Source organism: Orussus abietinus, unplaced genomic scaffold, assembly GCF_000612105.2.
Source record: "Orussus abietinus isolate OABI.00-Male unplaced genomic scaffold, Oabi_2.0 scaffold49, whole genome shotgun sequence".
Classification (NCBI taxonomy): Eukaryota; Metazoa; Arthropoda; class Insecta; order Hymenoptera; family Orussidae; genus Orussus; species Orussus abietinus.
In genome coordinates this window covers 27613-54266 of record NW_019394595.1, presented here as the reverse complement: position 1 = coordinate 54266, position 26654 = coordinate 27613, and the positions used below count along the sequence as shown (strand labels likewise).

General features: G+C 42.9%; 1 protein-coding gene across 5 annotated transcripts in view; it reads right to left on the bottom strand.

The window, feature by feature from the left end:
* Positions 1-26654, bottom strand: part of LOC105700682 (dystrophin, isoforms A/C/F/G/H) — a 404586-nt gene that overhangs the window by 357097 nt on the left and 20835 nt on the right. For 4 of the 5 annotated variants that reach the window (XM_012426757.2, XM_023432800.1, XM_023432802.1 and 1 more), the window contains exons 6-33: positions 26027-26116; positions 25451-25649; positions 25222-25370; positions 24515-24910; positions 23595-24236; positions 23399-23521; positions 22848-23327; positions 22597-22754; positions 22157-22524; positions 21726-22078; positions 21208-21642; positions 20812-20964; positions 19827-19988; positions 18884-19186; positions 18307-18450; positions 18050-18220; positions 17803-17985; positions 17623-17739; positions 17366-17482; positions 14620-16116; positions 13760-13984; positions 13036-13551; positions 12171-12805; positions 11164-11308; positions 10415-10528; positions 10132-10308; positions 9945-10052; positions 9743-9854 (exon numbers count right to left, since the gene is read on the bottom strand). In XM_012426757.2, the coding sequence (XP_012282180.1) occupies positions 9743-9854; positions 9945-10052; positions 10132-10308; positions 10415-10528; positions 11164-11308; positions 12171-12805; positions 13036-13551; positions 13760-13984; positions 14620-16116; positions 17366-17482; positions 17623-17739; positions 17803-17985; positions 18050-18220; positions 18307-18450; positions 18884-19186; positions 19827-19988; positions 20812-20964; positions 21208-21642; positions 21726-22078; positions 22157-22524; positions 22597-22754; positions 22848-23327; positions 23399-23521; positions 23595-24236; positions 24515-24910; positions 25222-25370; positions 25451-25649; positions 26027-26116 (8272 nt within the window). The remainder of the gene's footprint in view (positions 1-9742; positions 9855-9944; positions 10053-10131; positions 10309-10414; positions 10529-11163; positions 11309-12170; positions 12806-13035; positions 13552-13759; positions 13985-14619; positions 16117-17365; positions 17483-17622; positions 17740-17802; positions 17986-18049; positions 18221-18306; positions 18451-18883; positions 19187-19826; positions 19989-20811; positions 20965-21207; positions 21643-21725; positions 22079-22156; positions 22525-22596; positions 22755-22847; positions 23328-23398; positions 23522-23594; positions 24237-24514; positions 24911-25221; positions 25371-25450; positions 25650-26026; positions 26117-26654) is intronic. The other variant, XM_023432803.1, reaches the window with a different exon arrangement.

Here is a 26654-nt window from a genome sequence, read left to right as displayed (position 1 = left end):
CGCGAGGGATTATTTAAGAGTATTTATTTCTATATAGAATAATTTTGGTTTAGGCATTCCAGCCCTTGGCGAGAGATAGAGGAAGATATCAACCCTTGTTTCAAGTTCGCGAAATAATTTTGGGACGTCGCCGGGGATTTTTTATGAATATTTACTTTTACTCTAAATGTTTCGGTTCGGAAAATAATTTCGGGACGTCGCGAGGGATTCTTTAAGAATATTCATTTTCACTCTAAATGTTTCGATTCAGAATCCGATTATCCGCGCAGCTCGTATATCGAGGGATGACAGTCCGGGGAGAATATTCCCGGAATTCCAGATAAACTCGTCACTCCGCTGCGGAGGTTCCCGCGGCGGAACGTCCGCGCGTCACGGGATTTCCGCAACACTTTTGACGAGCCATGAATATTCAAACCCGCCAAGGGGAATTAACGCCGAGGCGCCGATGCGGAGACTAAGGACCACCGCGGACCACCGGGGATTCGATTCCAAGGATCCGGCGTTTCCGCACGCGGGATTTCCGCACCCCACTCGCCCAACCGCGCACAATGCCGTCGCGGAGAGCTCGCGCGGATCAGCCGCGACGTCGGTCGACCCTCCGAGAATCCGCACCCCAAAAACCACCCCTGATTCTTCGAAATTCGTGGGGGAGGAAAACAAAATCCCGGATCAAGGGACCCTCCCTAGGTCTGATAAGGCACTTTCCCGTGATAACCGATAACGCTTCGGTCATCGATGCAACCCTTTACGATTGCCCCGTTTTTATGCAGCGCCGATAGGGAAGACCTGAGCTAATTTTTACATCTCGAGCTTAGAAATTTTGTACAAGTCGCATGAATTAATTTCGCGTTAATGTCGCGTGAATACATTTTCTAACTTTTCCATTTCTACGTCGATCCGTTAAATTCTCATTTCTGTGGATTCGGTAAATTGCAGCTATCTACGTGTCCTTCCCCCGGAACCATTTTCAGACTTGCCGGAATCGCGAAGAAAGCAAAATATCCGCAAATCGAGGCTCCGGATCTCGGTCGCCATCTCGATCGAGACGGCCAACCTCTGTCGGGTTTCGAGGAGAAAACGTTAACGAGAGCAGGGGTAGATTCCACGTAGGAAAGAGCGACGGTGAGAAATAATTCGCGGTCAGCTGCGAGGGTCGGGTGTCATCGCCAGCCCCGGCATAAAAACCACCCCCGAGAGCCGGCCTCTATGTGCGGCATAACTCACGCGGGTCGGCCGCTACAACGTTCCGCCTTCGCCACCACCGCTCTCAAATATTTATACTTACACGCGTGTCGAGGGGTGGCCTGACATATTATAAACATCGGATCCCCCCGGAAGAATTCCTTTCCGACAGAATGTCCCTCCTCCACTTTTCTCGCAGCCTTTTCCGCGGTTCGGTGCGACGTGGACCAGGGGAAACTCCACAAGAACATTTACGAGGTGAGGACCTAACTAGGTTAGGTCCACCTAAGTGAACCTAAATTCTAAAGCCTACATTTTTCTACGTAATGTCTACTTAAAACATCCCGAGTTGACCCAATGAAGAAAGAATCGAAGAGAATTAGGTCGATGCGGAATTAAATTTTAAGTGAAATTCTCAAAAGTATTTTCACGTCGCCTTAATTGATGAAAAGGCATTAGATTCTTATGGGATTAAAAGCGGGAGATAAATTTAGGAAAAATCGGTGGGCACCTCCGGCTCGAAATTTCTCGCGAATCCGGTTAATCGGGGCACTGGGGGTAAATGCCGCGCTGATCACGCGACACGGCAGGACCCATCCAAGCAAGACGCGCCGAATTCGCAAATCCGATTGCTACCCAAGCACTAATCCGCTTACTCGCTCGTATGTACGCCCTCGCCGCAAGGGTACACATCGGCTCGCATGGCCTGGCGAAGCGTGAGGTAACCGAGACCTACTTACCGCGAAGGAAGTGGCGCCAGTACCCGCGATTCAGGGCTTACTTTCGCGTTAGGTCATAAATGAGACTTCCTAATAAACGCGTTTATAAGTAACGCAAAATTGATTATCGTTGCAATCAAATGACATAAACATTTACCGAAGACAATTTACCGCGAAGGATGCGGCGCCAGTACCCGCGATTCAGGGCTTACTTTCGCGCTACGTCCCTCAACGTCATAAATGAGACTCCCTAATAAACGCATTTAAAAGTAGCCCAAAATTGTTTATCGTTACAATTAAGTGATATAAACTTTTACTGAAAACAATTTACCGCGAAGTAGGCGGCGCCAGTACCCGCGATTCAGGGATTACTTTCGCGCTACGTCCCTCAACGTCATAAATGAGACTCCCTAATAAACGCATTTAAAAGTAGCCCAAAATTGTTTATCGTTACAATTAAGTGATATAAACTTTTACTGAAAACAATTTACCGCGAAGAAGACGGCGCCAGTACCCGCGATTTAGGGATTACTTTCGCGCTAGGTCCCACAACGTCATAAATGAGACTTCCTGATGATTTTGTCACGAACGAGACTCCAGGACATTTTTCTCGACTCCAAGAGACACTTTAACCAACGTACCAAGACGACCTGAAATAAGGGCGCGTTTCGGCGCAAAAATGAGAAGTCACCCCTCCGAATATATCGGAAGGGTAGGAACCGATATCCGCCTCTTCAGGGAGCCATAAAAAACCACCGAAGCAGATTCCCCTTAGACGACGGTTTCCCCTAAAAACTCCGGACGTGATATTATTTATTAAAATATAAAATTTTAGAATTTATCATCTTCTGATCGAAAAGATCGCACATAGAAAGAGCAATTTTTTTACGAATGGAGTTAACGGTAATATAGATCCTTTTTAATAAAGAAGAAAGAAAGGATTTATCAATGATCGTCTACAACGACTCGAGTGCTTAGTTCGCAAATTGTTAATTCCTGATGAATGTATACAACAAAGTGGATCCGAATATACTTGCTGATGACACCAGGGGTAGATTTCGTTATCCTTCGTCCCGATCCTTCCCTTTAAACCGAGAAAGGGAAATGAAAGAGGTCTTTCTCACGGCCGAGGACAGAGCTATCCTGGCTGTGCCAACAGACGGGAATTCGTTCCAGGATGGTAATTACTTAGCTCCGATGCAACAACCCCCTTGCATATTATTTTCCTTGACCCGGAATATTTCCTCCCTTTATGTTTTCAACGCAGCGCAAACTTCTGTCTGGAAAATTCCAATTTCGTCCTTTGGCGGTCCAAGGGATACAAAGAGGAGAGAGGCAAAGGACCAAAGAAGTCAGACGATGATAAAGAGAGTGGTCTAGTCTAGATATCGTATCAGCAATTTATTATGCCCATTACTCAACAATTATGCAACCTAACTAAATATAACTAAATATAAATGGCGCGCGAATTAATAAATATTAGGAATATTGGGAAGGTTCTGCGATCAACCAGAATTTATAAAAAACTCAGGCAAGTAAAGGGAGAAGTTCGAATCGATGAAAGAGAGTCTTGACGCAACTTTTTCCAGTTTTATCCGAGCCCCTCGAAGCCGCTTGATATTACATCCGGAAAAAAAAAAAAAGAAAAAACTGATCGCGCGACTGTGAAAGTGGTACTCGGTTAAAATCAAATTAAATCAGATTATTGAAACGAAACTTTCGACCCCGAACCTGACGCCCCCGACGTCTGAAATATTTCCATTAAAAGTTGGCGGAACTGTAGGATTACTTTCCGGCACTGCGATTATTAATATTTGACCCCTCACGACGTCTATCACCGAACTCTTGTCGGCATCTCGTGCCGTTAAAACCTCCCTTATTTGATAAATGTAACCGGAAAATTAAATAAACACCCCCTGATACCCAATTCACCGATACGGAGGGTAGGTAAGGACAGAGGAAAGTACAGGTCTATTAAACCATCTCCTGTATTTAACCTCCCTTTAATCGATCACCTAACCTAAATAACGTACTATAAATATTTAACGACTACTTTCGATAACAGTTCCCCTAAATTCCGGGAGAAATCTCGAGAGTACATAATCAATCCCTGGGAAATTAAATCAACACCCCATGCTATCCAATTCATCGATACGTAGGGTCGGTAAAGACCGAGAAATAAATATATCTCTTCATCCCTTACCCCGAGTATCAGGTGCACGGAACGCTCTATTGTACTTAACCTTCCCTTAATCGATCACCGAAACTAAATAATACACTCTAAATATTTAAGGGTACTCTCGATCGGAGCCCCCCAAATTCCGCAGCAAATCTCGAGGGTACATAATCCCTGGTTTATTAAATAAACACCCCGTGCCACCCAACTGATCGACACGTAGGATAGCTAAAGACTGCGAAATGAACATTTCCCTTCCATTGTCAGGTGCATGAAACACTCTCTTTGATTTAACCTCCCCTTATTTAGCATTCAGCATTTAACCACCTAACGCAAATAAATCCTCTAAATATCTAGAGGCGACACGAGCCCCTAAATTCCACATCAAATCTCGCGAGTACATAAGGCCAGGGGGGGTTCCCCACCCTCAGTGGCCACTTCCGGTCGGGGCCAGAAGTGGCTGCGCCCGATCGGCGGGGGTTGAAAAACGAGCCCGAGGACCCGATCGGGGGTGAGAACGACCAGCCGGGATGAAACAAAGCGATACACGACGGCCGGGCTGAAAAGCTTGCACTTAACGCCCCGGATATATTTCTCTCGACGGGGTGGCTGGAGTTCGAGGTCGAGGCCGCTCGCTGGACCGGTAAAAGTACTATTTATCGTAGGTCGGTCGGCAGAACCGAGCCCTTAAGAACACGCACTCGGCCGGGGGCGGAAATTGGTTCTCCGCCCAGGGGTTAATTCACGTCTCGGCCGGGCGAGGACAATAAAACGGCGCGGGGGTGCGGGGGTGGTATCTTTGAGACACCCGAGAGGCACAGGGACCAATTATTCCCCGGGATGGAATACATTACGCGAGGGTGCACCTCCTCGGCGGGCCGTTAATTATTTATCCCGCGCCGGTCTCGCCGCGACGGACGAGACCGTGGTCGTTTCATTATGCATGCCCTCCGCTCCGGAAACGGCGGTGACAATAAAGTTTGATACACCGCCGCGCGGTTTTCGCCATTCAATTCAAATCCCGCTTTATCCGCGTGTGCCCGACCGAGGGAAACGTCGCCGGGCCCGAGCATGCGGAAAGGGCTTCCGGATTGCGGAATTGCGCCGCGTCGCCCGGCCTTTTGTCGCCGCGCTCTCCGCCAGGGTGGAGGTGCAGGTGGGGGGCGTAATCGCGCACCGCTGTGAAGAAATTATCCTGAAACCCTCGCGGAGGGGTAAGTACCTTTGGAAGGCACTATCGATTAAGGTGATGCGAAAGGGGTGGAGGAAATTTAATCGACCTCGACAAATAAGAATTCTGATATACCGTTTAAGGGGATGGGAAAGTGGCATCCGAAAGCTCAATCGTTCGTGAACACTTTTCTACGACCTGGGTGTACCGAATCGTTTCAAACATTACAGCGTGAAGGTGGAGGCTACAAGGGAGGTCCTGACCCTCATGGAATTTCATTTTTTATCAAAAAATTTCTTTATTTCTCATGGACTAGAACAAAAGTTGAGTGTTCTAAAATGACTTTACCACCAAACAGGGTATACATGAATTGTACTTTATCGACGTCGATGAAATTTCTCAGCGCCCTTCATATCACCCTAAAGATTACTCGCACCTACCCATGTGGAACGTGGTGAAGTTTCAGATTGCGGGGACTAAGTGCAGATTTCTGAGACGATGACCCTGGGTCAATTTCAGTTCAAGGGTTAAAAACGTTCCTCGCTATCTCCGGAGAAAGTTAGGATGCAGATCCGCCGTAGGTGTCCGAAACGACTCTTCGGATGATAAACCTAACGAGTACCTCTGCCACGGAGAACCTCCACCGCTCGCGGCCCGAAGATAACAATGGACCTATTATTACACCCGGCACGGATACGAGGATCCCGTTTGTAGGAAAGCGAAGTTCGCGGTGCCGGGCAGATGTTGCATTTACCTTGAAAACGGCAACCCGGGTCCGTCCGACCGCTATCACGACTCGCGAGGCCGGTTGTTCCGGGCGGCGCCTCGGAGATACACCCCGGAATTACGAGGAAAGCTTGAAACGGTTTCGACGAGAAGTTTGCCCGGTTCGGGGCGAGGGGGAAAGGGGAACGAAAGTAGAAGAGAAGAGAGCGAGAAGCCAAATAGCGGCCCGGCGTTTTCCATCCGGAAGTTGAAGACCAAGACGCGAATTACTCTGAGGCTCGACGAGCACGGAGAAAAATATGAGCCTTCAATTTTTACAACCTGCAAATTATTACATTGTTCTTACTTCGCGTGATCAATCGATTGATAAATCGATAGGGTTAAGCGTCCAAGTTCGGATAAAGTCGGATAAAAATTCGCGTCTTCTGAGGTTCGCTTTACAGAAAAGACGTCCCCTGCGCCCGTAAATTGTTACTACCTGCAAATTATTACATTGTTCTTACTTCGCGTGATCAATCGATTGATAAAATATCAATAGGGTTAAGCGTCCATCAAGTTCGGATAAAGATTCGCGTCTTCTGAGATTCGCTTTACAGAAACGACGTCCCCTACGCTGAGAGTGCGAAATAGTTACTTTCCTTACGGGCGTAAGAAAAAAAAAATGTTAAAAATTTTAATAAACGCTTAAGAATTAAAACATAATTTGGTAGACGATAAGCGCGGATATCTTGTCCCCGTCTTCCGGCGCAGAAGGGAGGCGGGAATAACTCTCGCGTTTAATCCAGAAATGTACGTTCGTCATTACGTCGAGCCGGTCCGATTCAATCCGACGAGTCGAGATGGAGCCGAACGTCCGTTTCCCCGAGGTTAAATAATTAATAACGAGGCGTACCACACCTGCGGTTGAGCCGAGTATTCAACGTCGAGGGCTTTGCGAACTCCGCGGACGGAATTCGCGATTTCCAGGGCGAGTATCAACGGACCCCCCGCGTAGTGGAGACGGCGCGTTGGAAAACTACCCAATGATGGGAAAACGAGATAAAAGGGAATGCTCCGAAGCCGTTCATCGATTTAACGGCCAACGCTTCTCGATAGTCTCGTTCGATCGACTTATCGACTCCCCCGGGTCTGTCTGCGGTAAATGCACGATTATCATTCCAGAAGTGAATTCGAGTAAGTGCGAACTTCCCTGATAAAATTCGACGAAGATTAACATACATTTTTACACACTTCATAACTAAAGTTTCCCATAGAGAAACGTAAAATGGAAGAATTAAAAAGAGTACAAATACACCTCACATTGGGTATTTACCGTATTGGAGCATTTTTACTTGAATTTAAGGTAACGTTATATTATAATTTTCTATAGTTTAACTCAAATGCTGAATGTGATATTACAGAGAAAATGGAATTTTACTGTAATTTATGCATAATGGAAAGTATTCAACGACGTATGAGAGCATAAAACATCTTATGCCCTTGGCATATGAAATTCCAGGTTAGTGGACGAAACAATTTTAGTCATTGACGTAAGGTTTAATCGTTTAATAACTAGGTAAATAATCTCCTGCGAAAAAAGTCAGGAGAATTTCGACAACTTCCCCCAGTTTCAAGGATTACCAGGAGTTTTGGGACCGCGGGTACATATGAAAAAAAAAAAAAAACAGAAGCCTCGAAGGTGAAAACTCGTTGAAGTCATCCCTTCGAGTACCCTGTCTCCTAGATTACCATAAATCTCCATGGGGTTACTCGCGATAAGACCGCACGTCGGGGGAGGGAAAAGGTCTATGGGGTCTTTTAAATTAACTTTCCTTTCTTCCCGCACGGTTAGATTCCAGTCGGGGAAGTTTATGAAATATTTCGAGCTCACGAGGAGAGACGGGCCCCCAGGGAGGGCGGACTTCTTTGACGACCCGATCCCGCCGAAACGGGGGATTGATATCAAGTGGGACCCAAATGAGTCCTTGAAATATTAAACGCAACAAGTGTAAATATGGCGCGACGAGCCCTCGCGGGAAATGAGAATTTCAATGATGCGACGAGTCGAATACTTTACCAACTCGAGTTGTTCGAATTCGAGAGCATTGCCAACTCGAGTCGATAACTCGATGCCACATTCGACGCGGTAATGACCTAGGTTTCTCGCAGTGGCTTGCATTAACCCCTTAACGCACAGGTTTAAAAAAAAAAACTGGCCAAAAAAAATCAATTTTTTTATGTAAAAAAAAACACTAGAACATTGTCTTGGCAAAAAAATAAAATTCTGGATTATATTCGAGGGTGAAAAATTATAGTAGCATAAAATACAACGCCGCTCGAATTATCTCTAGTGTGCACAGTTTGGCCTGTTTAGCGCCCTCGAATTAACTCGAGCGCACAAGTTAATTTGCGCAAGTAAATCGCGGGTAGTACTTATACTGGCAGTTATTTAGATTGAAGTTCGATTCCCCGAAGCTAAACTATCTAATTTCCCTGGTTAGTCTAAACGGCGGTTAATGGATATTAAGCAACGTGCTACTCGTAATCGAGGATTTGCATTTTAACCGAGGCTGGTGGAACCGGGCACTACCCTCGTAGCTCGCATTCGTTCGTACCGATAACGCGAATTACAATGAATCAAGTTGAATGGAGGTACATGCTTGACTCGAGTTTAACGAGTTAAAATACTCGATTCGTCGCACCACTGGAGACTTTACAAGTCGAGGGACCGCGAGAGAAGAAAAAAAATAGGAGAAAAAGTGGCGGTCGGGGGGCACTATTCTCGCGAGCACTCTCCCGAGTCTCGGTACATCGATTTTCACGTAAGAACTCCGTCTGCGAGTCTGGCGGAGCTCTTCGTCACCGAGAACGTTTCTCGGCCGAGTGTTCGTATCCAGGCCGATTTTACGATTTACAGCCGTAGTTAGCATTCCGCTCGCCCCGCGACTCTCGGTCAGATTTCGATATTTCCCGCGATCGATCGCGCTCGCAATATGCCTCTCCCGAGGCTTTTCAGAGTCCCAATCTTGAATGGCCAGACTACTTCCACATGGACGCAACGAATGGTTGCGTAACCGTAATCTGTGGCGTTTCCCGCATACATATGGCATCGCGCGTGCATGTATGTATATACGTATGCAAGTGTGTACATTTGGCGCGACACTCTACCGCGTTTCCTGATAATTCACCCGTAACGATAAATCGTGACGATATGTAACACGTGCAGTTACATCGAGTTCTTCCATGACGGCAACGCGTTATTCACATATTAATTAAAAATCGATTTGCACAGATTTCTGACAACGATATATCGTTAACCTCCATTAGAGTGACGCATGTGAAATCAGGTCGAGAGGGCGAACTGAATTTCAAGAAACGGTACGCGTTTCTTGAATGCTTAGGTTTCCCTGATACGAGAATCTTACTTACCCCTACAGCAAACTCCTGTCGAAACATTTCTTGTAAAAATGTCGAAGAAACTTGCGGGTACTGGAGTTTAGGGGTGCAATGGTAACGGTTTAGAAGTCGCGGAGTTTAAAAATATCGTATGGTGGCGTCATCTCCCGAAGTTTTGCCGAACCGACGCTAGTGGCGCCATCTCTCAAAGCAGCTCTGAACTTGTACTACTAGCCCCATCTCTGCGCGCCAACGTGAATCATTTCTGACATTTCATCGGATGATAAAAACTTCTCCTTTGAATTTGTATTATAAGTGTATAGCCTGTTACCAGCAGTGCTTCCGGGTTCATGCAATAATTGCCAACACCAGATTTACAATAAAAAATCCTACCTTTTTGTCGAAGGGGTGTTGCAGAACCTGCGATTGCAGACGTTTCGGCTTCCAATGGATCTCCGCGATTCTTCACAAACTGCCAGTCCTCACGAAGTTTCTTCAACTTTTCCTGTAAGCAGTATATGAGACGTTATTGAGATAAAATCTATTAACACTTGTACTTAGAATTCAGCAAGATACCCAGCCAGTGTGTACTTACTTGAAGTTCAACAGAGACTGGTTGCTTCGCCGACTCGCATTCCTTTTCTAAATTGGTGTAATTTTCCAAAACATCTTTCACCTCCATCTCGCGATCCATAACACTAGCCTGTATTGACACAAAGTGTAACATAATTTGTTAGAAATACGTACTATAGAAGTATTAAAAATATCCAATTGGTATGTACCATTATATTGTCGATGACCTTGGTACGCTCTTGTTGAGGTAATTCACGAGAAATATTAAGCCTGGTACGTGTTTCCATAACCCATGCCATTATGGCGTCCAAACTATGTATATATTTCTTCAAGGATGTAAGTTTATTCTCTACGTATTCACGGTGGGCAGAAAGATTCGCCTTCACCTGTAAGAATTTAACAAAATGTACATCTATGCACCAAATTTTTCATAATTTCGCAAACGGCACATAATGCGTTATAATTTAGAATGCCAGATGGAGTGACAGCTACCTTATCCATATCACTTATGATCTTCGTATATTCGTCTTCCTCTCGAGATAAACCGCACTGGTTTTTGCGGTTATCCACAGCTTTCCTTCGAGATACGAGTTCCTCCTCCCTTGCCTGTAAATAGAAATTAAAACCACTGCGTGAATATTGTGTATGATCCGTAATTATATCATCTAACTCGGTGGTTACGATTGAGACACGTATATAGCCTAGGCCTATTTATAATCGGCTAACTTCGAAAACTCTTTGCGGGGTGAAATTTATTATTAGTACGACCCCCCTATAATAGCATGCATCTCCCATTCTGAAACAAGCAAGAGGTCGCCGTAGTAATCGTCGTGGTTTACCTGTTTCGAAAAGTGGCGCAAAGTTAAAACGAACAAGCCGAAAACTATAAGCAAGGCTGCTATCATTTCTAACATAGTGCGCAATTCACTCTCACTGGAAATTACTTTGTCAAAATGGGTTTACTTTGATGTAGGATATGTGCACTGCCGACAGACATCAAACGGTCCCGTGCTTTCTGACAAACTGGCAAGCGAAGTAGATATCTAACTTATGAAAAAAAAAAAAAAAAAATATGTACGTGCAAAAATGTAGTTCTAAGCCTGGCAAAAGTGAGCGATCCACGCTATTTATATCCTGGCACACTTCGGCTTCCAGCGCACAGTGGCGAAAATGACGAAAAAGTCCCGGCGTAAATAAAAAATCACCGTTAATATTATTCACGGAAACGCGTAATTACTCACCTTGATTAATGACAATCGAATGGACAGAGAAGTGTCATCGGATGGGTTGGCAGTCGAGACGAGCAACGTGTTCACTTGCTCCAATATATTATAAGCAGCTTCCAAGATTCTTCCATCGTTCATCGTATTTTCCATTGCGAGGTTTCTTAACAGAGAGATATGAAGCCTAAGCACAATGTAACGACAGACGGCAGCAATTGTTTGTGGTGCATTAAGGTGATATGAAAGGGTCATTCGATATGTATAAAACATAATGTTTATAAACCTTTTATCCAAACAACACCGCATCACTTTGAAGCTTCAGCTCGTGATTACAGGAGTCCTAAGTAAGAACGCGATACTCATGAAGTTTCATTTTTTACAAAAAAAATCTAATCTTGATACTAATATGGGATAAATAAACAAATTCTTTGTTGAAAACTGAATTTCACAAGCCTCGCGTTCTTCCTTAGGGCCTTCATAATCACGTATTGAGATTTTAAACGATTTGATGCACTCTGGAGAAGAGATTTATAAATATTTTAACGTTTTATATATATAGAATGACCCTTTCATATCACCTTAAATACACCCTACACTAATTTTGAGGATATTCAGATTAACCGAGATTCGAATATAATCGGCCGTTTCTGCATTTAAAGTTATTCCAAGTGGGATCACCACTGCAGCACTGGCAGGCCGCAACTGAAATAGCCCATTGGAGGCAATATTATCCTACCAATGAAGTCTCATGCCCACCACGCACTTTGGGAACGCCGAGTCTTCGGAGAAATTCCACGATCGCCTTGCATGGTTTTGCAAAGCTTCATTGCGTAACCGAACTACCGACCGCGATAAAAAATAAACAAAAAACTGAAAACTAGGGGGTATTCATTCAGGAAATTATGAATTTTAACGCTTGAAATCATATGGAAATCACCAAAACATTGCCACGATTTTAAGGCCGAACGTCCCTTGTTATCTAATCGCATTGTTGTTTATATTATGTTATTTTTATCTTATCTTACTTTTCTTTTCGTGCGTCGAAGGCACAAATGAAGTTCGGCCACCGTCTGCTTAAAACTTCTACTCTATTTCGCAATTCTGGAACATCGTCTGGTGAAGACTGACTGAAGATACCGGAGCTTAAAGAAAGTATATTGTTAACCGTGGGCTGAATCCTGGAGATTTCTTGCTCCAATTCGGCCATTCTTATCTTGGATGCCTTGGTCTGGCCACCGTGATTAACTTTTCTTAACAGATCCTCCGACTTGGCCAACCATTCGTTAAGAGTCTGACAAGAATTATTCAAGTCTTTCCATCGATCGAAACACTGGGTCCAACGGTCGTATCTTTCCGTGTAATGACGATTGATACCGATCCATTCATCTTGAAGCTTTTCCGCCAAGCGTCCTACTTGCTCTCCGTACTCTTTCTTCGATTGTCTACTGACGCCTTCGCACAAGTAATTGACCTCCTCGACGCTAGGTTTCAATATGTTTAACGCGTTTTTAATCTTCTTCAAGCATTCCTCTTGACTCAGGAACGATTCATAGTCTTTGCCGTTCAATGGCGACGAGTTCAAAGATCTCGATACGGTGGACAATGCTTCTCGCAATTTGGTGGTCCTCGTGATAAAGTCTTCGGTACTGACTCCAACTCCCTGCAATTAAATATAAAAATAAAAATCAGTGTGTAGTCACCACGCGCGTCTATGTTAAAAGCTTCTATGTTAAAAAAAATTATTATTAATTATTCTTATCCAGATAGAAATCCATGACTATCATATGAGGAAAATCGATTTACAATTTGCAGACCATTTGATGCATGAAATGTCTACAATATATGTACGCACATTACACAATACATTTGAAGAAAAATTATCCTACATACCAACTCCACTTTTTTGTCGGCGACGTGTTTGTCCTTGTCCTTACTGCCACTGTATCTTTTAAACTGAGAGCTGATCTCCTGCCATCTGCTGTTAATGTTGTACCTCTGCGTTTCGGAATAGCCTACATTCATTTTTTTCAATTCCACGCTGAGTTCGTTGAGTCGTTGAATCTCGTCTTGCATCCGATCGAATTCTTCGGTGAACTGTTCGAGCTGTCCCTCGTAATTGTTTGCTTGCTCGAGTTTTAATGGTGCCTCCTCGAACCAGTTCTCGAACTCGGAGACAAATTTATTGTATTGTTTCAAAGCCTCCTCGGCTTTTTGAGCTTGTATACGCCGAGCTTCGGTTTCGGACATGACTTGATGCCACTTGCTGCGAAGCTTATCCTGGTGCTCGTTCTTGATTTTCTCGGCTCTTGTAGGATCGGTCATGTGAACAGTCATGACCAAGCCGTCTCCTTTGCTTATCAAGGTGGCAGCATCCGGAGCAAGACAGCTCAGTTCACTCTTGAGGATCTAAATTCAAAAAAACGTACTTAGAAAAATATCTACCGATATAAGTACAGTTCACTTATAATCTTATAATTTTCTACAAGTATAATATGTTCATTAAAATCATGGCAGTTGTATTATACGACATAGGATTACTGATATGCAAATTCAGGGGCAAAACTAAAGAATGTACCGATGACAAAATAAGAGAATACATTAAAGGGTTACGTACCTCCAGTCTTTTGCAAGGATCTTTCTCATTAGTTACTCCTCCGATAGTCATTAACATCACGTCCATTCTACGCAACATCAATTGAGCCGCTTGTTCGAACTCTATAATATCTCTTTCCAGTCCAGCTCTGGATGGGCTCGTAGGGCTACGAAGTGATCTCTTATCTGGAGACATCTTGGCATCCGTCTTATATGAGCCGGCTTGTGGTAACTTATCGATCCTTATCTACATTTAAAAAATCGGGTTGCAATTATCCTACCCTACTGCTCCTGATAGTGACGTGACAAGTCGAATACTACGTCAACTCGAGTTACAATAGAAATGACTCGAGTCCATTCAAAGATTATGGGTTGAAACATTCTACTTGTCGCATCCCTAGCTTCTGGCTACCTTAAGGTGATATGAAAGGGTCATTCTATATATACATTCTATATATAAACATGAAAATATTTATAAAACTTTTCATAAAACTGGGTACACCAAGTAATTTGAAACTCCAACACATGATTATGGAAACCCTAAGGAAGAACGCGATGTCCATGAAATTTGATTTTTCAAACAAATTTATCCTGGGGTCTAGTCTGGGATAAATAAACAAATTCTTTGTTGAAAACTGAAAGTTCACGAGCATCATGTTCTTCCTTAGGGTATCCATAATCGCATGCTGAAGTTTCAAATGATTCGGTGTACCCAGTTGGAGAAATGTTTTATCAATATTTTTACGTTTTATATACATAAAATTGCCCTTTCATATCACCTTAATCCTCTAACAAAACTACGAATACAACTGTCAACTACGACTGCACTGTTAATCGCATGTTATTCGAGAGAATGGCAAGGCGGGAAGCATTCTGCATTACCTTGTCCAAGAGGTGTTCAACATGTTCCCCTAAGCTAGCGTCTTCCCCTTCCGAACTGGAACTACCAACGTCGATCTCGGTATCGTCCGAGAAAATGAGTACATCGTCCGTCTCCTTATCACTCCCATAAAAGCTCTCGCAGTCTTCCAGCGTATCATCCGAAGAGACAATTCTCTTAACTTTCGTTAAAGGCGACTTCCTGGGCTGCCTAGCATCGTTCGCACTAACGTTTCCAATTATCTCATGTGTCTTGGAGAGCTCCACCTCCCGCTTGGAGGTAACCTCTTTGACATTCGCAGACTTATCGTGGACCTTCTTCCTGGCGCCATTGCAAGACCTGACTTCCAGGTTCATTGTTGCACCAACTTCGCTGGACTCGACTCGGGGTTTGTCCTCTTCCAGGATGAGATACTCCGCAACGCTCTCTGGATCCTTCAGAGCAGTGACCATGGTCTTCTCGGTCCTGTTAACTTGATCCGTAATTTTTAAACTAATCGAAGCAAGGTCCTGAGGAGTCGGAGGTGGCGTCGGGGTGACCCTCTTGGCGACCTTGAATCCCGGTACCAGGCTCTTTGGGGGAGACTTCAACGCCTCGTCCAGAAGCTCGGCAAGGTCGGCTCGGTCGTTCCCGGTATTCAACTGGATGGTTAATTTCCTTCCAGCTTTCGGGATCGGCTGATCCGCGAGTCGCTTCTTCTTCAGGATGGGGACCAGCTCCTTCCTCCTGATCGCCGGACTTCCCTGGTGAACCCCGACCATCTTGTTCCGGTACTCCTTGTCCTCGGAGTCCGTGTCCACGGATTCTGGCTCGGTCTCTGTATCTTCCATGATCTCTACTCTTTCTACCACCTGAGGAACTTGTCCTACGCGAACGTTCGCGCTGGAGAGGACGACGCGTTCCTCGGAGGACGCGAACGACTTGACTATCTCCCTTTCCTTGACCTCGACGATGTGGAAAGGATTCGGCTGCACGTTGACGTCTTGGATGGGTCTATCGCCAGTGGCCGTCAGGGTATTCGCCGAGACTTGAGAAAACAGCGAACTGTTCTTCGAGAGGAAGAACTCCTCCTCGTCGTCGCCGACCCGGCCGTCCTTTTCGGAACAAGAAGAAGGCGACGATTCGTCATCCGAGCGAACAACTGGAGGCTGAGAGGTCTTAACTACGTCGGGGACGGAGCTCATGTCTAATTTGCGTCTAACGGTCCTGCTAACGTCGGCGAGCCTAAGCTTGCCCTTTTCCGATTTGCTGGAGGATTTCCGACTACGAAGTGGAACGTCAATTGGGGTGCTTTTCGGGGTTGCGGAGGCGCATCGATTGTCGTCGAATGCAGGATTGAGATATCCTATACCGTATGCCTCTTCGTCCTCGTCTACTAGCCTATTGCCATTTTTAACTGCAAAATTTGGAGCTTGTTCCGGGTACCTATTGTCTCTCCCCTTAGTATCGACCGGCTTAGCTTTTACGAATAAATTGTCAGTTATCTTGTGGATCCATTCCTGCGAAAACATTATTCTTAATAACAACTTGATGATCAAGCGTCGGTTAGGCGATAGAGAGACTGTTAATGGGATGATAATATCAAGCCAGGCGAGATGAGGGAAATTATGAGCCTCGCGGTACAAACGAAGCTTAAGGTGATATGAAAGAGGCATCAAAGAGGCGTTTATGAAACTTTTCTCCGAACTAGGTATACCGAATCGTTTGAAACTTTTCAATGCGAACATGGAGACCGTAAGGCATGTCCTGGCCCTCGTGAAATTTCAATTTTTTAGAAAATTTGTTATAGACATTTAGAAAATTGTTCACAAAAAATGAAACTTCACGGGTATCGGGACTTTGCTTACAGCCTCAATATTCACGTTGTAAAATTTAAAACGATTTGGTTCACCTAGTTCGGAGGAAAGTTTCACGAACGATTGACCCCTTCAATGCCATTTTCACATCCCCTTAACTTTCTTTTCTTCTCCGTCCAACACCAGTGCAAGAATCGACGGGACGCTTTGTTGCGCGAATATGCCTTTCGAGTATGCCCGTTCAAGTGCTTACGGGGAGAGACAACGATAAATAATATCGGTGATAAAGATACGTAATTCCCTGATACATCCAGCCACCAGAATGTCGCAGCTATGTCGGCAGAAGAGTGCATTATTTACATAAATATGTGCGACTCCGTGAAACCTAAACCTTGGACAAGCGAGAGACACCTCTTGGACAACAACGCAATGACTTTTTGCAACGGTCGTACATTAGGTACTTGTGTATCATACAGTGCAGTCACGTTGTAGAGAATACGATAAACACTTGTAGCAATATACATATGCGATATAATGAAATAACCACAACACGAAGAAACGTAGCTGGTCGAAGTAATGAAACAATCGGTTCTTAATTGCAATACGGTATTGTTACGCCTACATTTTAGGAACTTTGACCGCTTTCGAGGTCAATACCAAAACGGTTCGTTCACCTGTTAGTGATGAGTCGATTGAGCTTATACGAGTTCTTAGACCTTAAGTAGTTGATATATCGATAAACCGTATTAACGCATAAATAAAAACGCGTACCAAATGTTAAAATGTCAAGCAGGTCGTAAAGCCATGAATGATTAAGCGGTGGAAGATCAAAATGAGCAGAACGTTATATAGTATTAAAAATATATATGTATACTGCATAGTATCAAATAGAAAATATTAAAATGTCGGGTGAATGTTAATATCATAATAAAGCGTTATTAAGTAAACGTACTTGGATCCTACGCGAGATGTTTTCCCACTTCTGACATATTTCGGTTACTTTCGGGTAGGAACAGCGCTGCAATTGCGTGACTTTCGATTTCGTTTTTATCATCTCACTTTGTATAACCTGATAACAAAATAAAAAGGCAATCACTCGGCAGTAATGAAGTATTCCACAAAACCAATCTCGTTGTCGGAAGAGATATTGCCAATGAATTTTTTCTATGTTACTTTAAGGATCGCCATGCACATTGAATCTGGAATTACCTTGCATTGCTCAAGATGCTGTTCATTGAGCTGGTCCACAGGTACCGCGTCCAACTTATTTAATTTCTCTTCTGTCTGCTGCAGCCACGCGTTTATTTCATCGACGTTGGGTTCGTCCTGAATAGAGGATCGTTATGATGTCTCCATTGAATGGATATTAATTGATAAAGCAATAATTACCTCCGACCCGCTGCAACCTCTTAGTCTTTTTTCAGTACTCGACAATCTCGCTATAATGTCTGATAATTTATCCCGAAGTTGGGCTAAACAAACGGGATCGCAAAGTTTCGAGAACTCCTCTTGTGATCTGAATAGCTTGTCCTTCACGACGTTTAATCTCGGGATAACTTCGGTTAAAGTTTCCTACAAGACAATCTATGCTTTACTCTGAGTCTACTAATAAATCAGCACAAAATCTAAAACTTACTGTGACATATATCGCGTTAATAGGTAAATCAGGCATATTTCTTTGCGTATCCAGTTCCTTGTTGATACTTTCAACGGACATGTTGATGTACGTCATGTGCTTGTACATGTCTCGCGACAAATCCAACGCTGACTCCAATATCGCCTTAGATTCGGTTATCTGCAAACCAAGCTGCACAAATTGTGGAAATTAACCCGACGAGTGTCAATTAACAGATTTACAAACTAATAGGGTAAAATGTGCACGCCTATGTGTACCTTGTTATACAAGTCTTTCAACGTGTCGATTTTCTTGGAAAACTTCTTCGGATCTGGAACGTTCTTATCCTCGACCAATTTTCTCCCAGTAACTATGATGCTTTCGATCTCACTTTTGATTTCACTAAGTGTTTGGTAAGAGCGCTGAAAGAATGTAAGCACTGCGTTGTAAAAATGCAGATGTAAATCTAAAGTAACGGCCAAAATGTTTAAATCGCCCAGATATAAATTCACGATCATCATATAATGAGGAAAATCGATTTACAAACAATTTGCAGACCATTTGCTGCACGAAATGTGTGCAATACATGTACACGCATATTGCACGATAAGTTGAAGAAAAACTTGCGGTAAATTTGTCACGCCATGGCTCAAATATGAACTACTATTTTTTGTTCGTCATTCTGTACCGTGGATATGAGTCCGCAATGAGGACTCATGAGCAACACCCTCATGACTCGTTTCATGATCTTTTAAGGGAAAAATTGGGTTCAAATTTTTCATCTACTTTGTTTATCTGGGCGTGATCATGCGACAAATACCCGAATCTGTTGCGCAGATGAGGAAAGAGACTTACAAGGCAATGCTTCAGTTGCCCTTCTATCGTTTCCGGATCTTCCGACGCCAACTCTAACAAGCAAGTGGCTTCTTCGATACTTCTAAGCTCCCTGAGAGCCCTTGACAATCTGGGTTCCAAATTAGTTGGACAACGAAAACGTTGGAACTTCCTTTGTACTTCGGAGAACTTCTGCTCGATAAGAGACATCTGCTCTTGCAGTCTCGCCGCAGCTTCGTGTTTCCCGGAGGCTTTGTAAGCTTCAATTTGGGCGGACATTTCGTGAAGCGTGGCTTGCTGGTTTTCCATCTCCTCGACGAGTTTCTATCGGAAAATCACTCGATCAGTTTTCGATTACCAAACCTTGATATTGCTCCCAACAGCTGTTAAATATTTTCCGTGTTCACCGTCAATTTTTCTTTCATTTGAATAATTATCCTGCATTGATCATAATATAGCATCTAAGACGATGAAGACATAGAACACATATACATTCCAACATGCTGTACGAACACAGCATGCTCCTCGTACACAATGTTTGAAAATGGAGCTTTTTGGTCTATTTGATAAGGCTCTTTATCGACTTTTCAGAGAGTACCTTTAAAAGTACAAAAATTGCAAAGCACACAGTCTTGAGGGAAATGTGAACTTACGAACATTTCCCAGTTACGTTCTGAGCTAAATCCTACGCACATACACCCCTCCCTTAATTTACGAGGCACTTTTTTCACGCGGTAATTTTAATCATTCTTTTTTCTTTTGTTATGCTACTTGAAATAAATATGTATTTTTAAAACTTATATGTACTAGCTGATTGAAGCTTTATTTATGCGATTTTCATTCGCGTAAAACGGATACTCCGCGCAAATTGAGGGACACCTGTAAACTGTTTATTTACTCTTTGAATGATCCATTATGGGATCATTTCTGGTAATATAAATGACAGTATAGAATTATAGCAGACCTGGTACTCGTGTGGTAAGTCATCGGCAGTCAGATCGCAGACAAGACGTGCAGTTAGTACGGAGTCTACTTGCGTTAAGGAGTGCTGAAGAGCTAGAATGCGTCCTTCCGAGAGTTGCGCTTGCCTCACCGATCCTTCCAACAGCTTGGCCCGTTCCCCGGCCTACTCAACAATAGAACTATCTGTCTACCTATCTTACTAGTAACTTCGACCGATATCTATTTTACGCCAGACGTACGAATAGAACGAATCCATGCTTAAGCATATTCGCACGAGGCACATTTGATGGAAATTTTGCATCCCTTTGTCTATCTGGGAAGTTACTCTCATCCAAAATTAAGTGTATTCTAATTAGAAGCTAATTTTCTAAATTATGAACAAATACTAAGCTTTCGGATTGAAAGCGAAACAGATAATACACTCGGGAACTAAGAGCTTGCGCACTGTGCTCATGCAAATTAGCATTATTTATGGACAGTGAGCGCAATCACTTATTGCAAATTGTACTATTAATTATGCAATATTCCGAACGAAACTATGGTGCTCTTCATGCTTGTTATTAGCAGTAGCCAAGGACCCGATTCCCGAGTTCATTTGATCAACTTTCGCATGCGAAATTAATAGTTTCGTATACGACTTTGAAATGTGGACCAAAGACGCGGCTTCGCGACAATGCAACATTTTTTATGCGAATCTATTCGCATGCGAAAAAAATCCGTATGAACTCGACAATCGGGGTCCCATATATTGCACTTATGTAAGCTTAAACATATCATCGAATACATCTCCCAACCTTCCAAGCTTCAGCAATTTAGTCACTGTCTGCGTTTATTAACACGTTCGTTGCAAACAGAAAGTAGGTGCTCCTTGGCAAGTAAACGATTCCATTCTTTTACAGATTGCTTTCCATGGACAGCCGGCAAGTCCGTCACAACGATCGTGCTAACAAGTAACGTATAAGGTGCGGTTAACACGATAAACTTACCAATTTATTTAAATTTTCCCATCGGTTGATTAATGCTTCCACGTCGGACTGAATAGACTGCGACATGATGTCGCTATCGACGAGCTGCTTACCGATTTCCTGAATCTTCGAAAATCGGGGCTCTGGGTGATTTCGGATGTAATTTTCCAAATCCTATAATGCACCGTAAAAGTACTCGTTATCGAATGTGAAACACCCTTTAAATCAGTCGACTCGAAACGAAATACAGAATATGCCATTTAGTAGAATACCCAATACAATTCGAAAACGCTGTCGATACAAGTACGGGAGTCGGTAATGCAAGTATTTAAAAGAATCCTTTTTACCGACGCCGGTCAAATTTCTCGACGTGTTTCACTTCACCTTAAACAACGCAGGAAGGAATATTGTACGTACATCGAGTTCCTCCGAAATCTCTTCCGCATCGGCTGCACGCATTGTCGACTTTTTCAAACGTTTGTCCAATTTATCCAGCCAGTCGCTTTCTTGAGCAACTAAGGCCCGAAATTCTCCATACTCGTGACTGGCATTTTGAAGTTGCCTATATCGTTCATAAATGCGATCCGTAACGTCGGTCCATCGTGCGTTCAAATACGTAAAACGTCTTCCAAGCTCCTGAACGGACGATCCCTCGGAGCTCAATAACTTGTCACTTCCCATTTCATTGAGGTTTCGAAACTCCTCAACTCGCTTATCGACCTTATCTTTCAATATCTGGTAACGACCCCGAACTTGAAAGAGCTCGACGGACGACGTTATCTTAATCTCGACCGGTATTTCCTTTTCCAAAACCGCCAACCACTTTGTAAAATCGTCGATTCCATTAATGATCTGTAAGTAAAATTAAATAATGACTGCTTGTACAATTTACTGACAAACGCTAGGCATATCATGCCACTTTACCATAAACTTACTTCGTCATTTTTCTTCAGAGCGCTTTCAAACTTATCGCTTTGAGATTTTGTCCCATCGACGATGGCGTGCCATTTGTGTGAGATGGTTTCCAATTTGCCGTTCAGAATACTCGCAAAGTTGGGCTCTGAGTTTTCGAGTAAGGTATTGGTCGACGTCTGCAAGCTTTCTATTCGTGGTTTAGTTTTCTCGATCTCCGAACTCAAGGTTTTGATTTGATGTAGTTTCAGTTCGGTTGTTTCAACGTCATTGACTAGAGCGTCTTCCGATATCTCTTCGAGACATCTCGCCGTTCTTCCCATCCATTCCTCGAGATTGCTCAGCTCGGAGTTAAATGTGTTCAATGAATCAATATCTGAAATCATCCATAAATGCATTCAGTGATTCGCATGCAACGATTATTAAATCTGTAATACTGAAAAAAGAGATATACCATTGGACAGCTTTTGTTGCCTCTCGTCTAGTATAATCGGAATGTCGCTCCATTTCGTATTTAAATCCTGCAACTCTTCCTTAAGTCTTAGACCTTGCGGATCATCGCCCATCTTTTCTATCAAGTCTTGGCCGGTAACGTTCACATAGTTGAAATCATGTTGATGCTCCTTCAAAGCATCCTGAAGGTCTTTAAATTTCTTCACTTGTTCCTGCATAGTTTTCTCATCGGACATGACCGCATGTTCGGAAAGTAAGACACCTTCTACATTGTTTATGAAGGATAGGAGCTTTGCAACCGTTTCGCTGTATTTCTTTGGCGGTGTTTTCTCGGCAGCGTTACATAATTCGGTTAGGCGATCCGACAACCTGTAAATCAACATAAAACAATCGATATAAATTCGCAAACTGTGTTATAAAATTATATTATATTATACTGACTTTTTATGGAGATTTTCCCAGTTAGAAAATAACGTCGTAATGCTAGCATCGATATTTCGAGCTTCTTCGCCAGCTAGTGGATGTTCAGTCAACTGTTTGGCTTTCTCCGATAATTTTCTAATACGATCCTCGTGAGATTTCATAGACTTCATTTTAACCTGAATTAATGTAATAAATAATTTTATTTAATTAATACCAGGTAACCGGGACCCCATTAACTTTACTGTTTCATATTTAATATGAAGACTTACCCTGAAAGGCTCTATTTGATTATTAGACTGATTTCCGTCAAACCACTTTAGGTATCCATCGAGCATTAGATGTAAACTGGATAAGTCAGTTCTAAACTGCTTTACGTCTATCAGAAAATCAAGTCTTTCTTTAATTTCTGCGAGGCGATTGTTCGTTGCCAGCCAGCAATTCTTGATTTCTTCAAGTTTCTGTTCTTCCTCAGAAGTTGGTTCCTTGGCTTGTTTCAGCTCGGCGATGAGAGATATTCCCATTTTAACGACCTTTTCGTACTCATCTCTGTGCGCTTCGAAATCGGCCAAATTATCGTCATAAACAACTTTCTTTTCTTCGACGCTTAACTCATCGAATACTCCATCCGATCGGCCTATCTCTAAGTCAACGTAATCGAGCCATTTATATAAATTAAGTATTGCCGACTCAAATTCTTGCCTGGTATTGCTACATATGCGTCGTTTCTTGGAATCACTGTGCGATGAAGCCTACAAACGAAAAACAATATTCGTACACAAAATATATAACGAAAATATATATTACAAAATGTTATATTTACCAGAGCTGAAATTTCCTCCTTATATGCTATGCTAGTGACCGTTTCCGTCATCCATTCATTGCCAGTGTGTACGGTTGTTTCGGTTGCAGACTTCAAGTCGAACTCGAATCCAGAACTTGAGATCTGAAGAAAATGACACGTTTAATTACTCTTAAACAATTACGACAATTAATTTCGAACACAGAAGAAATATTACCCTCTGAGTTTGTACTTCCATGATCTGCCCGATAGCATCCAACTGATCCTGAAGGTTCTCCAGCTTTTCCAGGATATTTGTGCACTCCGAAGAGTAGCCCTCGTTGTCTAAATCTTGTATACTCTTCTGAAGTGATATGATTTTATTTTGTTTGGTTTCCATGTCCAGCCTTAAAATTTGCAACTTCTTAATCCTCTCCAGAACTTCCCCGATTTCGGAAGCAGGATTCGCTTCCATTTGTTTGAGAGTGATTTCCGTTTCGTTAAGCCACATCACCAGTTTTTTGTAGTCGTCGATCACATCTTTCCACACGGAGGACTGCATCTGAAGACGTTGCCTCCTTTCTTCCTTCCATTGACAAATGTGGCTCCAACGTTCACCGAGAGCGGACAATTGATCCTCCATCTGAGAATATACCGCTTCGGAGTTCTCTTCGTCTACGACGACCACCATATTTCTCAATCCATCGACTACATTCTGCTGTTGGTGAATGTCCTTTTCTAGCTCGTCCAATTGTTTAATCTGTTCTCCTTGAGTCGATGGGCTGAGCTCGGTAGCCGCCATGTGAGAGATTCTGTCTTCCGTTTTTGTCAGCCACTGCCTCAATGCATCGAGCTGGCCTTGTTGCATTTCCATCAACACCTAGAAAAATAACATAATCGATGTTCAAGTATAATCGTTACATCTCTTCTTCCTCCTATTATTATATTAAGACGTTTATATACAGAGAATCTATTGATAATGAAAAATAAAAAGGGAGACTAAGCTCGAAAATCTTGAATGTCGTTACAAACTTGCAGTGATTCCGTTCAATCGACCTTATTTAGTTGACAAGTAAAAATCCTGGTACCGCGCGAATTTCTTTTCTTATTTTTTTGATAGAAAGTGAATTTCTCGCTCGGTGCAGGGAATAATAGTACCTCGTGAATTCTGGACTGCCTTTCCATGGCGCGCATCCTAAGGCCCTCCCAACGTGAATTCAAAAGCGACATCTGTACGCGGACCTCGTGTTCCTCGTCCTTCTGCAAGCCTCCTTCTGCCAACAACCTCGCGCCTTCTTCAAGAACGGCACCGACCCCATCTTGATGGCCCGATAATTCCATTAAAAAAGTTTCGTGTTCGTGAAACTGTTGCTTCAATATATCTAGCGTGGACCCTGGTTCCGGGGCGTGATTCAATTTATCCTCGGCCTCCAGGAGCCATGTTAAAACGTCCTCCAAAGCGACTTGGTAGCCCCCGAGTTCCACCGAGACATTTGTTGCAAGACTCATCGGTCTTGATGCTGGAGTTCCAAAGTTAGCGAATGACAACGAACTCTGGAATCGAAATAATGAAAGAAATGTTTATACAACAATTACCACACACAAAAGAATATTATGCGAACAACCGAATCGTTCGGCCGACATGAGAAACTTTTTTACTTAAGAATTTTTAGTCGATTTACATCATATACCGTTCACCGAAATATCTGGTTCACCTACAATACTTCCTAAAATTAACTAAAAACTTCCATTAATTGAGTCAGAGTTTGATCAAGTGAACTAAAATTCCAAAACGTTTCTTGGAATAAACCAAATATCAAATGAGCCATTTTTTTCTGCTTTCACCAAAAAAACTTCTTTCTTACCTCGGGTAATGGAGACGTCACTGTACTCGAATCACTTGCGAGAGAAGTATCAACGTCGCCTACGTCGTCGCCGGTGTGAGGTAACGATTGAAAGAGGCACATGACGTACATCATTATCGACTTTTTGTCCGGCACTGACGTATTGACATCTAAAATGGGGATATGCAAAACAGACGCATAAGTAAAAGACGTAACCGAGCGACGCGATTTCGGAACATCGCAACTATACCTTCTGGATCCAGAAGACGTTCGATCCCGAGATGTTCCTGAGCGAGACGAAACACATGATCCAATCTCGCATTAGGATGTTTCCGAGCAAGATTGCTAAAATCGAAGAGATGTGGCCTCCATCTGTGAAGGAGCGCATTGAAGGCCAGTCCGTCCGACCATGAGGTCGTAAAATTTTTTATGTCAACTCCCGAATAATTCTGAAACAATATATAAAATGGTTGTCCTACTAAAAATATGTATATGTATAAAAATATGTAATTCGTTCGATATTGCGAACACTTTCGAATACAGATGGATACTAAATCCAAAAATAGAAAATCAATTGATTTTAAGTGAGACGTAGAAATTCAAAGGTATGACTTTAAGTTTGAAATTGGACCACAAAAAAGGTTACTTAGTGTATACGTATTCAAAGTAGGGTAGTACAATTTCGACATTCGTACACTTGTATATTATATATTATATTTCGAACAAATTTTTTTAACAATGATGCAATTGAATCTAATCAAACGTTAGTTTTGAATCACTACCACGCGTGAAAAAAGAGGGCATCAGAGATTAACATTAATTTTACCTGGGTATTTCGACGACACCAGGCAAGCAGCGTCTTCTCCAAATTGGTCTGCTGCAATTCCGTCATAAGGTCCTTCAGGTGGTAGTGAACCTGCGTGAAAGATTTTTCGATTTTGTTATTACCAATCCCGTAGAAACATGAGGACGATATGCCGTAACGTAACACCGAGATATGACCACCTTACTTACAGGGTACAAGACGGGATCGCAAAGTAAACCTGTCTTACTCCGAGTATAATAGTAAATATATCAAAACAACCGGTTTAACTATTTTCATCAATGGTCCCCGCTTCGGCAATGCACGCAAGAATGAATACGATAAGGCGATAAGGCGATGTGGTTGACACCGGAAAATTTAATCGGTATCGGCAAAAAATACATTCTTTTTATGTAATTGGCTCGAGGAGGTGTTCACTCGGGAAATCATTAAAATCAGGATTTTAACGCTCGAAATCATTCCAGATAGAAATTCATGATCATATGATGAGGAAAATCGATTTACAAACAATTTGCAGACGATTTGCTGTATGAAATTTCTTAATATATGAGTTCCGAATGAGGACTCATAAGCGACACCCTCATGACTCGTTTCATGATCTTTTATAAGAAAAATTTGATACAAATTTTGC